At 39.5% G+C, this 15,257-nt stretch overlaps 1 protein-coding gene across 2 annotated transcripts in view; it reads left to right on the top strand.

Moving 5' to 3' along the window:
• The window catches only part of LOC124605287 (glycerol-3-phosphate phosphatase-like), a 76,655-nt gene that overhangs the window by 13,078 nt on the left and 48,320 nt on the right, over positions 1–15,257 (top strand). For both annotated transcript variants that reach the window (XM_047136867.1, XM_047136866.1), the window contains exon 3: positions 973–1,133. In XM_047136867.1, coding sequence (XP_046992823.1) covers positions 973–1,133 — 161 coding nt within the window. The remainder of the gene's footprint in view (positions 1–972; positions 1,134–15,257) is intronic.

Below are 15,257 nucleotides of genomic sequence, written 5' to 3' on the forward strand. Positions count from 1 at the left end.
CAGAGGTTATCTCAGAATGGATGGCAAGCAGTGAAGCTGATGAACTAACTGACAATGACATTGTAGAAATGGTAATGCAGGGGGAAATAACACAGGGGGAGGCAAACTTAGATTACAGGAGTAATGTCATTCCACATTTGGAAGGATTCAAGATGATTGAGGCACTGCAACAGTACATTAGTGAGCAGGAGGAAGCCAACACCAGCTGGTACCACCTGTTTGCATAAGTGGAGGGATACTGCAGCACAGAAGAAGGGTAAAGGAGGGAAATAGTAACCTCTCAAAGACTTTTTAAAACATTAAATCTGCAGGTTTCACCTTTTATCTTAGGTCTAGCTCTTCACATGTGTGTAATCATACATTCATACTTTACAATGTTCCCTATTTCCTGTAATAATTTTTGAAGGATGCAGTATGTACATAACCAACATTTATAACTAGCATGAATTATATAAGAAGTCAGAAAATATTAATAAAATTGGATTTTGGTATAAAAGATAGGCATTTTGAATGGGTGGGTTTGGAAGAGAGAGCTGATAGAACTCCAACCTACTCCAACCTATCCAACTTTTTTGGGTCCAACTTGACCTTCTGCTACTTTGGGCTGGATAGCTGAGAGTCTTGTGTATTACTTAAATACATTGTGCATGAACAACTGTCTTATGGTAATAGAAGTAATGTAAATTTTCATTTCAGTCCTGCGACCTCTCAGTACAAGATTCCTTGATAAATTTAGTTACATTTTGTGTTTTTTGCAACTTTTGTTCTATACTAGCAAAAACTTTGGATGACCAAAATATAATGAATGATTAATTTAAGTTTTGACAAGATATTCTCCATGCTCAGTATGTTTTTTTGAGTAGATCACACTGCTATAATGACGTTTGATGTTATCTTTAGACTAGAAATATACTATCATGTAGATAAATATATGTTTCTTTCACATGTTTTAATTCAGCAAGTCTTATGTAGGTGTGTTGTGGATGGGTGACCAGCAGATTCCAGGCTCTATAGAAACAATTAAAAAGCTTGATGAAATGGGGAAAAAAATATTTTTTATATCTAATAACAATCTTCTGACTGTTGAAAAATATCTAATGAAGATCCAAGCTATGGGCTACAATGCTACAAAGGTAAGATCTTCATTATTTTGTTTCCATGGATTGACATACATATTCATATACTCATTAAATGTGATGTGCCACAGAGCACGGCAAGCTAGAGAACCCTGAGAAATATGGAAAAAATAAATAAATTATTTTATAGAAACATAATGATTATGTACTGCTCATTTGTATGACACTATCATTATTAAGGATAGTTTGCTAAATACGACATTATGCAAAAGTATTTTTTTTTGCTCTAGCTGTATTTAATTGGACTGGTAAGTGGACTGGTGATTAAAGCCTTTCTTTGGGAAGACAAACGTTATAGATATTGATAAGTAGAAGGATACAACCATACAATATGAGAAATTGAATATGAAAGTATTTTTAATGTTAGTTTTCTTGCAGTGTATCATACCATTCAGTTCAATGTTTATACCACTTACAAACTCTCTGCCTACATAAAAATGGATATGTGTGACATGCGTTTGTTCAGTCACACTTTGCACACATTTAACTTACTATCTGAAAAAAAAACCTATGAATGTGATACAGCAAAATGGTGGCATATAACATTAGCATTATCCTGGAATGCCCGGAGAAATTTCAACCAAATATGTTGCACATATGGCTTACTACATGAAAAAATATTGTAACTTCTGGTATGATATTACCTTACCACCCTTAGAGGTGAAGATGAGAAGAAGGTAACATGTAAAAGTATGTGTAATTGTGGAGTGCATGGAGCAATTTGAGCATATATTGATGCACACATGACATATTATGTTATACAAAATACTGTGTTGGTAAGACTTTCCCACCCTTTTAAACATAACTTCATAATACCTCAGGCAAGTGTAACGGAACTATGTGTAAATACAATCTTCTGACTGGGGAAAATCATTCAGTGAGTGTAAGAAACCTTTTGTACCACTGGAAGTGGAACTAGGAGTGGGAAGTTGACAAATTCAGTACAGACATGAGTTCCTATAGAAACTGTTCTCAGTGCACTTGTACTTCATTCTTGTATTATTTACAACTGAAATGAACGCTTATGAGAGTACAATGTAATTAGGCATTGTGTAAGTGTCACAATACTCCAAAAATAATTTGTACATTCTGTTTATCTCTGTTAACAGTGAACCAGTTCATTACATTACAGAAATAAATTATTAGGATTATGGTTGCACTACTAACTTCCAAATAAGGATGGTAAATTGCACTTCAGCACCATATAGGCACCATTCTCCAGTGCTGTCCTCTAATTCTGTGGTCTCTTACCAATTAAGTTAAGTAGCAAATGGTAGCTGTCCTGATTCTCACACATCCACTTTCCTGTCCACATTCATATACTAGACAAACCTGTACATTGAAAGAGCTGCCAGGAATTGATCTTTTGCAGAACAACCTGGATGTTGTTCATCCAACTAGCTGTTTTTGAACAAAGAGTGTGTGTGTGTGTGTGTGTGTGTGTGTGTGTGTGTGTGTGTGTGTGTGAATTCCTAGAGAACCAAACTGCTGAGGTCATCAGTCCTTTTGAACAGTGAGACAGCAGTCAGGACTGAATCACCATTGTGCTGAAGCTTCTCTTCTGTTTAAGAGAAATGTTCCCCATTAAGGAATTACAAGTATTAAAGTTAGGATCAGATAGCGAGTGAGTGCTTATTTAAAGTGGAGCTACTAACAGAGGGCCAGTGCATGCTGTAATTATCATATGGCAGTGATCCTTGGTAGATATTCTGTCATGTTAATGCAGAACCGATTTATGCTGGAAAGAAAATTACTTCCAACTGTACCCACCAGGTGCGAATCTGGCACTGTACTCTGTTTGTATGATGGTATGACTTCTACAATGAAATTTGACAAGCCATTATGTAAGGAACAGTATGACAACTGCGAAGGAGAGCATGTACTGTTAGTGAATCTGTTTTATGTGAATGGCAGCAGTTATAGTGCTACATTGAGAGAGTGTCACCGACTGGAAGGTCTGAGGAGAGGCCTGATGCCATTAGATGTTTTAAAGAAGATGATAATTAAATTTGAAAACATTGGTGTGGTACCTATAAAAGGAAAGAATCCTATCCCAGTGGAAGTTACTGACAAGGTTGCTGTTGTTGTAAGTGACCATGCAGCAAGTGCCGTGGATAGTGCTAGTGCTTGTGCAGTATCACAAGGATTGCCCATCGCATGGTCAACAGTACAGAAAGTTTTGTGGCCTATTTTACACCAGTACCTATACAACATTCACACAGTGCAGCAAATGATACCTTATAATCCGTAGCAGTGTTTGGATTTGTCTTCGATTCCTGATACAGATCAAAGTTGATTACCTGTGGTTGGATAATATTCTATGGAATGATGAGGCATGTTTTACACTACAGGCTGCATTGAATTCAAAGAACTGCTGAATTTGGGATACTGTTAAACTGCAAGCTGTGCATGAAGAGCCATTACACTCACCATGCGTGACTGTGTGCTGTGGATTCACGAGCATTTCATTCTTGGTCCATTCTTCTTTGAATGAATGTACCCAGAGGATCTGTCTGGTGTATCATGGGAACAGCACATTTTCAAGACCTCCTTGTATTGCATGTGATTCCTGCTTTATAAAAGCACAACTGTATTGAAACCACCAAGTGAACGCTCTGATGACCTGCCAGATCACCCAATCTTAATCCATGTGACTTTTGGCTCTGAGGATATCTGAAAGAATTTGTTTACCAGGGACATGTTTGGTCTCTGCCTGATATGAAGGCCAGTATACAGAACTACATTGCTCAGATTCTACCGAAAGTGCTCTGAGCAACTGTTGATCACATCATATTATGGATGCAGCAACTCAATGACATCTCCAGTGCTCATATTGGACAAATTGCTTAATCAGTGGTTAATAATAAAATCAAAATTAATCCTCTCTCATTTGTTTGATGTTTTCTGCCCACATCCAATTCCTAGTCCATTACATATGGAAACATTTCAGTATGTTTCTCTTGCATTCAAAGCACTCAATTTGCACCTGCTGCTAAAAATGGGAACTAACTTTTTTCCAGCATTAATCAGTTCCATATTAATGCATCCCCTCTCCCTCCCCCATGAACCATATAACTTGCCCTGGTGGATAGGCTCGCATGTCTCAGTGATACAGATAGCCATACTGTAGGTGCAACCACAATGGAAGGGTATCTGTTGAGAGGACAGACACGTGTGGTTCCTGAAGAGGAGTAGTAGCCTTTTCAGTAGTTGCAGGGGCAACAGTCTGGATGATTGACTGATCTGGCCTTGTAACATCAACCAAAACAGTCTTGCTGTGTTGGTACTGCAAACAGCAACAACTGAAAGCAAGGAGAAACTACAGCTGTAATTTTTCCCATGGGCATGCAGCTCTACTGTATGGTTATTGGAACTGAGACACTTACAGTAGTAGATGAGTTTTCCTATTTGGGAAGCAAAATAACTGGTGATGGTTCAAGTAGAGAGGATATAAAATGTAGACTGGCAATGACAAGAAAAGCATTTCTGAAGAAGAGAAATTTGTTAACATCAAGTACGGATTTAAGTGTCAGGAAGTCCTTTCTGAAAGTATTTGTATGGAGTGTAGCCATGTATGGAAGTGAAACATGGACGATCAACAGCTTACAGAAGAAGAGAATTAAAGCTTTTGAAATGTGGTGCTACAGAAGAATTCTGAAGATTAGATGGGTACATCACATAACTGATGATGAGGTACTGAACAGAATTGGGAAGAAGAGAAATTTGTGGTACAACCTGCCTAGAAGAAGGGATCGGATGGTGGGACACATCCTGAGGCATCAAGGGATCACCAATTTCGTACTGGAGGGAAGCGTGGGGGGTAAAAATTATAGACGGAGACCAAGAGATGAACATAGTAAGCAGATTCAGAAGGATGTAGGTTGCAGTAATTACTCAGGGATGAAGAGATTTGCACAGGATAGAGTAGCATGGAGAGCTGCATCAAATCAGTCTTCATAAAAGAAGATGAAGTAAATATTCCTGAATTCCAATCAAGAACAACTGCCAAGATGAGAAACATAGAAGTAGATATCCTTGGTGTAACAAAGCAGCTTAAATCACTTAATAAAGGCAAGGCCTCTGGTCCAGATTGTATACCAGTCAGGTTCCTCTCAGAGTATGCTGATAAAATAGCTCCATATTTAGCAATTATATACAACCTCTCACTCACAGAAATATCCGTACCTAAAGACTGGAAAATTGCTCAAGTCACACCAATACCCAAAAAGGTAAGTAGGAGTAATCCACTGAATTACAGGCCTATATCACTATCATCGATTTGCATTAGGGTTTTAGAACATATACTGTATTCGAACATTATGAAGTACCTCGAAGAAAACGATTTATTGGCATGTAGTCAGCACGCATTTAGAAAATATCATTCTTGTGAAACACAACTAGCTCTTTATAATCATGAAGTAATAAGTGCTATTGACAGGGGATATCAAATTGATTCCATATTTTTAGATTTCCAGAAGGCTTTCGACACCGTTCCTCACAAGTGTCTTCTAACCAAAGTGCTTGCCTATGGAGTATCGCCTCAGTTGTACGACTGGATTCGTGATTTCCTGTCACAAAGGTCATAGTTCGTAGTAATAGATGGAAAGTCATCAAGTAAATCAGAAGTAATATCCGGCATTCCCCAAGGAAGTGTCATAGGCCCTCTATTGTTCCTGATCTATATTAACGACATAGGAGACAATCTGAGTAGCCATCTTAGATTGTTTGCAGATGATGCTGTCATATACCATCTTGTAAAGTCATCAGATGATCTAAACGACTTGCAAAATGATTTGGATAAGATATCTGTATGGTGCAAAAAGTGGCAATTGGCCCTGAGTAAAGAAAAGTGTGAAGTTATTCACATGAGTACTAAAAGAAATCAGCTAAATTTCGATTACGCGATAAGACACACAAATCTGAGGGCTGTAAATTCAACTAAATACTTAGGGATTACAATTACAAATAACCTAAATTGGAACGATCACATAGATATTATTGTGGGGTAGAGCAAACCAAAGACTGCGATTCATTGGCAGAACACTTAGACGGTGCAACAGGTCTACCAAAGAGACTGGTTACACTACACTTATCCACCCTATTCTGGAGTATTGCTGCATGGTGTGGGATCTGCATGAGATGGGACTGACAGATGACATCGAAAAAGTACAAAGAAGGGCAGCTCATTTTGTATTATTGTGAAATAGGGGAGGCAGTGTCACAGACATGATACGTGAATTGGAGTGGCAATCATTAAAACAAAGGTGTTTTTCATTGTGACAGGATCTTCTCATGAAATTTCAATTGCCAGTTTTCTCCTCCAATTGCGAAAACATTCTGTTGCCACCCACCTACATATGGAGAAATGATCATCATGATAAAATAAGGGAAATCAGGGCTTGCACTGAAAAATTTAAGTGCTTGTTTTTCCCGCATGCTGTTCGAGAGTGGAATGGTAGAGAGACAGTTTGAAGGTGGTTCATTGAACCCTCTGCCAGGCACTTTATTGTGAATAGCAGAGTAATCATGTAGATGTAGATGTGTAGATGTTTGGACTGAAGACCAGAACAACAACATTAATGCATTAAAATATATACCTAGTTTCACTGCCATATGATAATTAGAGCCCACACTTGAACTCTGTGAGTAGCTGCATTTCAGTTACAACTAACTGGTGTGTCTCACTTTGGTGGTTCAAATGACAAGTGTCTTTGAATAACCTTACAGTCTTTCAGGTCATTATTCCAAAGTAGTAATGAAAATCAGGGAGGGAAGAGTCAGTGGCATGTGTTTCTGACATTGATTACTTGTTTCCCTTGTTATGAAGAAATACTGAATGCCATCAGGAGCATTTATGGCAGACGTGATAGATTTGCAATAACTACTTTACAGAATCACAAATGTCTCCAAACAACACTTGGATACTGTGGTGATATTCTGTTTTCAAACTTTGATGACAAATATTGTTTACTGTCTTCTGTTTCACTAAATTTCTTTCATTAGAATAATTGATGTGCTTCCTTGATTATTACTTAATGGGTAAGAAATTACTGTCTTCACCATTTATACTCAGTAATAATCATTAATTCATACAGTCAATCCAGTGTGTGGACTCTTTATATATGCGCTTAGAGAAATTAGAAAATTCATTAAACTTTGTAAAATAATTTGAATATTTATTGGACATGGCATTATTGCCACAGAAAAAAACTATAAAATTCATCTTTACTATTTTGGGTAATGTGGGATACGTCCTAAAGTTGTACGATCTTTCCTGATGTAGACAGTATTACACTTCCTGAAAAAACAAGTGAAGCATCAGAAGGGGAGGAGAAAACCAAATTAAGTTTAATGAGTTGTGAGGGTATGTGACATTATTTAAGCAAATACAAAATCAAGTCAAATTTACAATGAACTTGGCAGTATGAGCGCACCCCATCTGACCTGGATTTAAGCATTGATTCAGTTGGGAAGTTTGTCACAAAACCATTGTATCCTCTCCTGGAGGCAAGATGGTCACAGTTGTTGTAACTGGTCCTCGATATCCTTGATGCTGCACTAGGATGGAGCTGACATCCAAGCTGGTGATAATCTTCTTAATACATATACTCTGGATGTTATTTTTTTACTGACATCATCAGGGTGCTGCTTCCATGAAAGTTGATCATCTATGCATAAACCCAAGAATTTACAATGTGTACAGGTTTTTGATAGAATTTCATCAATTACAGTATTTTGTCTGTTTGGACCACTTGGTTTAAAATGAATAATATTAATTTTTCTATGTTTACTTTTGAATGGAATGGACAGTGTCTTGAAAGGAGGATATAAGATGAACATCAACAAAAGCAAAACAAGGATAATGGAATGTAGTCTAATTAAGTCGGGTGATGCTGAAGGAATTAGATTAGGAAATGAGGCACTTAAAGTAGTAAAGGAGTTTTGCTATTTGGGGAGCAAAATAACTGATGATGGTCGAAGTAGAGAGGATATAAAATGTAGGCTGGCAATGGCAAGGAAAGCGTTTCTGAAGAAGAGAAATTTGTTAACATCCAGTATTGATTTAAGTGTCAGGAAGTCATTTCTGAAAGTATTCGTATGGAGTGTAGCCATGTATGGAAGTGAAACATGGACAATAAATAGTTTGGACAAGAAGAGAACAGAAGCTTTCGAAATGTGGTGCTACAGAAGAATGCTGAAGATTAGATGGGTAGATCACATAACTAATGAGGAAGTATTGAATAGGATTGGGGAGAAGAGAAGTTTGTGGCACAACTTGACCAGAAGAAGGGATCGGTGGGTAGGACATGTTCTGAGGCATCAAGGGATCACCAGTTTAGTATTGGAGGGCAGTGTGGAGGGTAAAAATCGTAGAGGGAGACCAAGAGATGAATACACTAAGCAGATTCAGAAGGATGTAGGTTGCAGTAGGTACTGGGAGATGAAAAAGCTTGCACAGGATAGAGTAGCATGGAGAGCTGCATCAAACCAGTCTCAGGACTGAAGACCACAACAACAACAACATGTTTACTTTTAGGTTGTCTGTTTCAAAGTGAGCTCTTGCCTTTTCGATAGAGTTACATAACTCTTCAACTTCAGCAGACACCAGATGTATCATCTGCATACATAGTGATCAATTGCTTATTGGGAAGAGAACTTGGGAAATCATTTACATAGCATATGAATAGGACTGGACCTAAAATGGAGCCCTGAAGAACACCAAGATGCATATTTCTTATACTTGACCTTCTCCTCTGTGGTATCTCTCCATTAGATTATATAATCTCGGTGCACAGCTGTCTACCCTTTAAATTTGTTTCTAGCAACTGCATGAGTTTTCCAGTGACACCACTCTTTGCAATTTTTGATGAGAGCATGTCATGATGTACTGTATCAAAAGCCTTTGGGAGGTTCAGGAATACTGCTGCTGCTTGGGATTTTTCATATATTTTTTTCAAGTACATGGTGGTCAAATTGTACTGCTGCTGATGTGGTACTTCGACCTATTCTGAAACCATGCTAGAAATCACCTAATCTGTCAGCATTGTTATAATGTCCCACCTGCTGTCTGCTGGGCATGGGTTTTTGTTTGAGAGGTATATGAAGATGATATTTACAGAGGGACTAACTCAGCTGCAAATTGGGTACAGAATCTGACATGGCTTCCATCTGGTCCTAGGGCTTTTTTGAATTTTAACAATTTCAGCCATTTCTCAATGTCACTGACACTAGTATCTGTTTTGCTCATCTTTTCAGTGGTATGAAGATTAAATTGGGACAATACTACTGCATTTTACTTTGTAAGGAATCATTTAAAAACACAATTAAGCATTTCTGCTTTTGCTTTGTAACTTTCAATTTCAGTTCTTGTCTTGTCCATGAGTGACTGGACGCTAACTTTGGTGTCACTAACAGCCTTTATATTTGACCAGAATTTTTTTGAGTTTGGTGAAACATCATTCAACAATATTCTGCTAAGGCAGTTATTGAAGGTCTCTTGACTGCCAAGTGTGTTTCATTCAGTATCTCTATATACCTGTAGGAAGATTGTGATATGGGCTGATACTTATCACACCCATAAATAATGGATGCAGTGGATATATTGACATAAATTTTACTATCCAACATAAATGCATGCAGCTGCCTCAGATCAAGACTTAGATCACACTACTCTCTCTCTGCACAATCCAAAGATCATTCTCTTCTCATAGTGGAGGGTCTCTGGAGACTGTGTCGAGGTCAATACTCCCAAAGAACTCCTTCCCCCCTCCCCTCCTTCACTGGAAGTGTAGAGCACTGTGGGTTGTTGCAGCAGTGTGTGTGGCTGGTGCAAGTACACTTGACTGGCTGTGTCATGGCTGGCACATGAGCGGACAAGGCCGGACCATTTCTTGTGGTGGCTGTCGTGAATACGTTGTTGTTCCAGCACAATGCTGAGAACAGTGGTAGATGAGGAGGTGAAGGTGCAGGTGCACTTGACTGGATGTGTTGTGGCTGGCACATGAATGGACATGGTTGGACCATATTTCAAGTGATTGTCATAACTGATGCGTAGTTTATAGGTATGATATGGTGCCAGGTGCTGCAGTGAATTTCATGGGCAGCTGCAGCATGGTCTGGATGGCAAAGCTGGGGCTGATGATGGAGATGGTAGATTGGGAGGAGATCAGTCATTGAGAGACAACTCTGCTGATGGGGAAGAAAGCTGCAACATGCTTTGATTGACAGTAGTGTTGACCAAGGTATCATACTCAAGATGCAATGTATCCAGAGCATCTTGGCAGAAGAGGGAGACTGTTGTGGGCTTGCTTCAAAGCAAGATAACAAATATCTACAGCCCGCACTGAAGTACCCGATGTGGGCCAGTGTATGGTGGCTGCAAGGTTCGCTGAACCATGTCATCCTTTACCATGACAAATTCACATATAGAGAGCTCTTCGTGTATGAATACCTTGGGGAGGGGTGGTGAGTGCGTCTACTGAATGTGCTGACAAACATATTGTATGAGTTTTGGTAGGTCCTGTTGATGATTATCAGTAATAATTGTGCAGAGTCAGCTGGTAGGACTAATGGTTCCCCATACATCACCTCTGCTAGGAAGGCACATAACTTTTCTTTATATGAGGAGTGGATGCTGAGGAGAATCCAGAGCAGCACTTTGGTCCACAAGCCAGCATGGCATGTTAGGGCTCCATTCAAGGTCTTGTGACATCTCTCTACAAGGCCATTGCTTTGCAGGTAATACACTGTTGTCCACATGGCGGTAATCCTGCAGAGCTGGGCCAGGGCATTGAATTGACCCAACTTGAACTGCTACTCTGATCACTGATGACCAGCAAGGGTTTGCCAAAATGAGTGCAACCAATTCAGCAGTAATGTCACGTAGGAGAGTTGCCATAGCTGGAAGGGGGGCACATAGCGTGCAGTGGCAGCATGTTGTCTGCAGCTGGCCATTGTGAAGTGAGCTCATGTATATGTGTGCGTGCTCTTGCAGGTTTGACTTCTGATGCATTGATGGAGAGGTGGAATTTTCATTGTGAAGTAATCATGCTTCTGTGAAGCAGTCAATGTGTTGCTGCTGAGTGGGGAGAATGCTTTGAATCATAAAGACACATTGATGGATTGTTCCTGTAATAGACTTGTGAGCAGAGACGCATCTAGCAGGATGAATTGTAGTGGGTGTAGTCTCAGAGAATTGCCCTTAAATGAGAGATCCAGTAGTGTGGTGCATTAATGCCATGTGCACTACATTGGGCAAAAGTTTGTTGTGGCATAGGAGGTCCATGGATTCCGTAGAAATGTTGGAACATGTGAGGCAATACTAACCTTACGACTTATCTTAGAAGCTAGATTAAGAAAAGGCAAACCTACGTTTCTAGCATTTGTAGACTTAGAGAAAGCTTTTGACAATGTTAACTGGAATACTCTCTTTCAAATGCAGAAAGTGGCAGGGGTAAAATACAGGGAGCGAACGGCTATTTACAATTTGTACAGAAACCAGATGGCAGTTATAAGAGTCGAGGGGCATGAAAGGGAAGCAGTGGTTGGGAAAGGAGTGAGACAGGGTTGTAGCCTCTCCCCGATGTTATTCAATCTGTATATTGAGCGAGCAGTAAAGGAAACAAAAGAAAAATTCGGTGTAGGTATTAAAATTCATGGAAAAGAAGTAAAAACTTTGAGGTTCGCCGATGACATTGTAATTCTGTCAGAGACAGCAAAGGACTTGGAAGAGCAGTTGAACGGAATGGACAGTGTCTTGAAAGGAGGATATAAGATGAACATCAACAAAAGCAAAACGAGGATAATGGAATGTAGTCAAATTAAGTCGGGTGATGCTGAGGGAATTAGATTAGGAAATGAGACACTTAAAGTAGTAAAGGAGTTTTGCTATTTAGGGAGTAAAATAACTGATGATGGTTGAAGTAGAGAGGATATAAAATGTAGACTGGCAATGGCAAGGAAATCGTTTCTGAAGAAGAGAAATTTGTTAACATCGAGTATAGATTTAAGTGTAAGGAAGTCGTTTCTGAAAGTATTTGTATGGAGTGTAGCCATGTATGGAAGTGAAACATGGACGATAACTAGTTTGAACAAGAAGAGAATAGAAGCTTTCAAAATATGGTGCTACAGAAGAATGCTGAAGATAAGGTGGGTAGATCACGTAACTAATGAGGAGGTATTGAATAGGATTGGGGAGAAGAGAAGTTTGTGGCACAACTTGACTAGAAGAAGGGATCGGTTGGTAGGACATGTTTTGAGGCATCAAGGGATCACAAATTTAGCATTGGAGGGCAGCGTGGAGGGTAAAAATCGTAGAGGGAGACCAAGAGATGAATACCCTAAGCAGATTCAGAAGGATGTAGGTTGCAGTAGGTACTGGGAGATGAAGAAGCTTGCACAGGGTAGAGTAGCATGGAGAGCTGCATCAAACCAGTCTCAGGACTGAAGACAACAACAACAACAACAACAACAGGAGGTCCATGCCAATAATAGGCTCACACACATGCATGACATAAAATGTCCAGGTGCATTGTAATTCTGGTGTAACCTGAACAGTGCACGAGGTGGTGCCATGGATGGAGATATCTGAGTCATCTGCCAAGTGCAGACAGCTTATAAGTGGGTGTGGTGACATAGGACAGGGAACTGGTATCAGAGCCCATATCCTCAGGGAAGAATTATTTTGTATTTAGGTCTTGAATGTAGAGGCATCTGTCTACAGGTGCTATAGAAGTGATATGAGCCTCTGCAACATGAAAAGGTGATTGGAAACTATGTTGTGTTGAGCAGGCTGAAGTGTTTATTTCATCCTGCTGAAGGCATTTGGTAACTCACATGGTTTTCAACATTTCTGAGCTGTGTGCCTGAAGTTTTATGAAACCAGGAGAGCAACAGCTGTGAAGAGATACTTATCCTGTGGCGAGGAGCAGCGTTTCCCTGCTGCTACATATTGGAGCTGGACAGTGAGGTGTGATGTCATAGTGAGGTTCCTTCAAGTTGGTTCAGCTGTCAGTGGTTGCCATTGAAGAAGATAATGCCCATGTGCTGCCTCATGTGTCACATCTTGGTTGTTTATTAATCAATAGTAATGGATGACAGAGAACATATGGTCAGCTAGCATGAGTCATTCATCGAGAAGTTCAGTCTCATCCATAATCATTACTAGTTATAATTATGACAGCAGTTTAACCCACCATAGTTTCCATAGTACTGTGTCCAGCATGAGGGCCCAGTTGATGATTGCATGGAGAAGTCACCAGAGATGTGATGGCATGTTGTTGTGCAGCTATTGATCATACATAGCCTTGTGTGCTTGTTGTTCAGAGGTTTGTGAAAAGCATTGTAGAAGTACACAATTTGCCACTTCATATTTGTTTGTTTGAGGTGGTGACACTATGATGTCACTGATGACTTCCACTTGAACTGCTAGATAACAGAGTAAACTGATGTATCTAGTGTCATCATCAAAGTCTCCTGTTGCTGTAAAATATTATCAATAATCTCAAACCACAAGATGGGGTGGCAGCATCGAAAGGTGAGCACAAAGCTTCAAACATGAAGCAAAGCCTGAATTTGCAGCATTGTCTCTTGCAGCAGGCAAGGTGGCTACTGATTGTGCACAAATCCTGGTTTGTTGTGATAAAACATTAAATGACTGGCAGTTTTCATTTCACGATACAGAAGATGGGGGAAGCACACAATTTGTGTCACAAGTATTGCGCACGCAGGTTTGAATGGAAGCATTGCCCATGAAGGCATTATTCTCCAAATCTAAAAGCAGGCCCTTGGTGTGAGACATCATGGCCAGTGATTGTTCATAATGCATGAATGGTTGTTATAAGGTGGTACGCAGATATTCATACTTCACATGTGATGCAGGTATGGATGACACAAATGCTGTGGGATCATTGTACACAGGTAGCACTATTAACAGCAGAGTTGTACTCCTGGTTTGGGAATGGGTTCATAAGTGGTGGACATTGTTGATGTACCAAAAGTTTGATGATGTTGGTATGTACTAGTCTTGAGTCATTGGTGCACTCGGTTTTTGACATCATTTTTATACATGGAGAGCACTTCCCATCCTGCACTGCAGTCCTTCCAGCACTACAATCCAGAAGCAGTGCACTGATCGGAGTGTGATGAGGCAGCCACATTGGCATGACAAAAAATTATGATGAGAATTGGAAGAAATGTGCATTTCAAAACCAACATGGGGTCACAAATGAAGGGAGATCATAGTATGGGCTGATACTTATTGACTAAATAACGAATGCAGCAGACACATCTGCATAAACTTTATTTGTCAACATATATACCTGCACCTGCCTCAGTCCAAGACTTATAACTCTGTCTTTTCACAGTCCAAGATCATTCTCTTTTTGTGGTAGAGGGTTTCTAGAGACTACATTGAGATTGGTACACCCATAGCCTTATGCTTTATTTTATACCTGTTATGCAGTAGTCTTTATTTATTTAAATGTTTCTTTACAGTGACTGTATACCATGAGGTGCAAGTTGTACTGAGGCATAAATGTTAAGAAAAAAATTCAATACGTTGTGCCGTTTCCAAGTTATTTTGCATTTAAGTTAGCCAATCAGATCGTCGCGCGCGTAAATTCAAGTTTCAGCTAACGAGACAAAGCACTTGTTGGGCAACACCGCCCCTGGCAGACCACTTGAATGTGAGCACGCGATGCCCCGATTGGCTAAATTCTATGCTAAATAATTCGGAAACGGCACAACGTATCACATTTTTTCTTAACATTTATGTTTCAGTACAATCTGCCCTACAACGTCACGACAAGCATTTCAGACATTTTCTGACCACCCTGTATATCTTTCTACTTGTTTTAGCTGCCCTTTCTATTTTGGTATTCATTGTTGATACAACTGCCCCATGCTCACTGATACCAGTTTCAATGTGGACATCCTCAAACAGATCAGGTTTTTGTTACCATTAGATCTAATATATTTCCATCATGGAGTTCCAAACTATCTGTTCTATATAGTCTTCAGAGAAGGCATTTAGTAATGTTTTACAGGAAGTTTTTTTAACACCCACACCTAGCAAAACTATAATTATCTCAATTGATTGTTGGAAGATTAAAGTTTCCTCCA

Source organism: Schistocerca americana, chromosome 3 (genome assembly GCF_021461395.2).
Source record: "Schistocerca americana isolate TAMUIC-IGC-003095 chromosome 3, iqSchAmer2.1, whole genome shotgun sequence".
In the NCBI taxonomy this organism is placed as follows: Eukaryota; Metazoa; Arthropoda; class Insecta; order Orthoptera; family Acrididae; genus Schistocerca; species Schistocerca americana.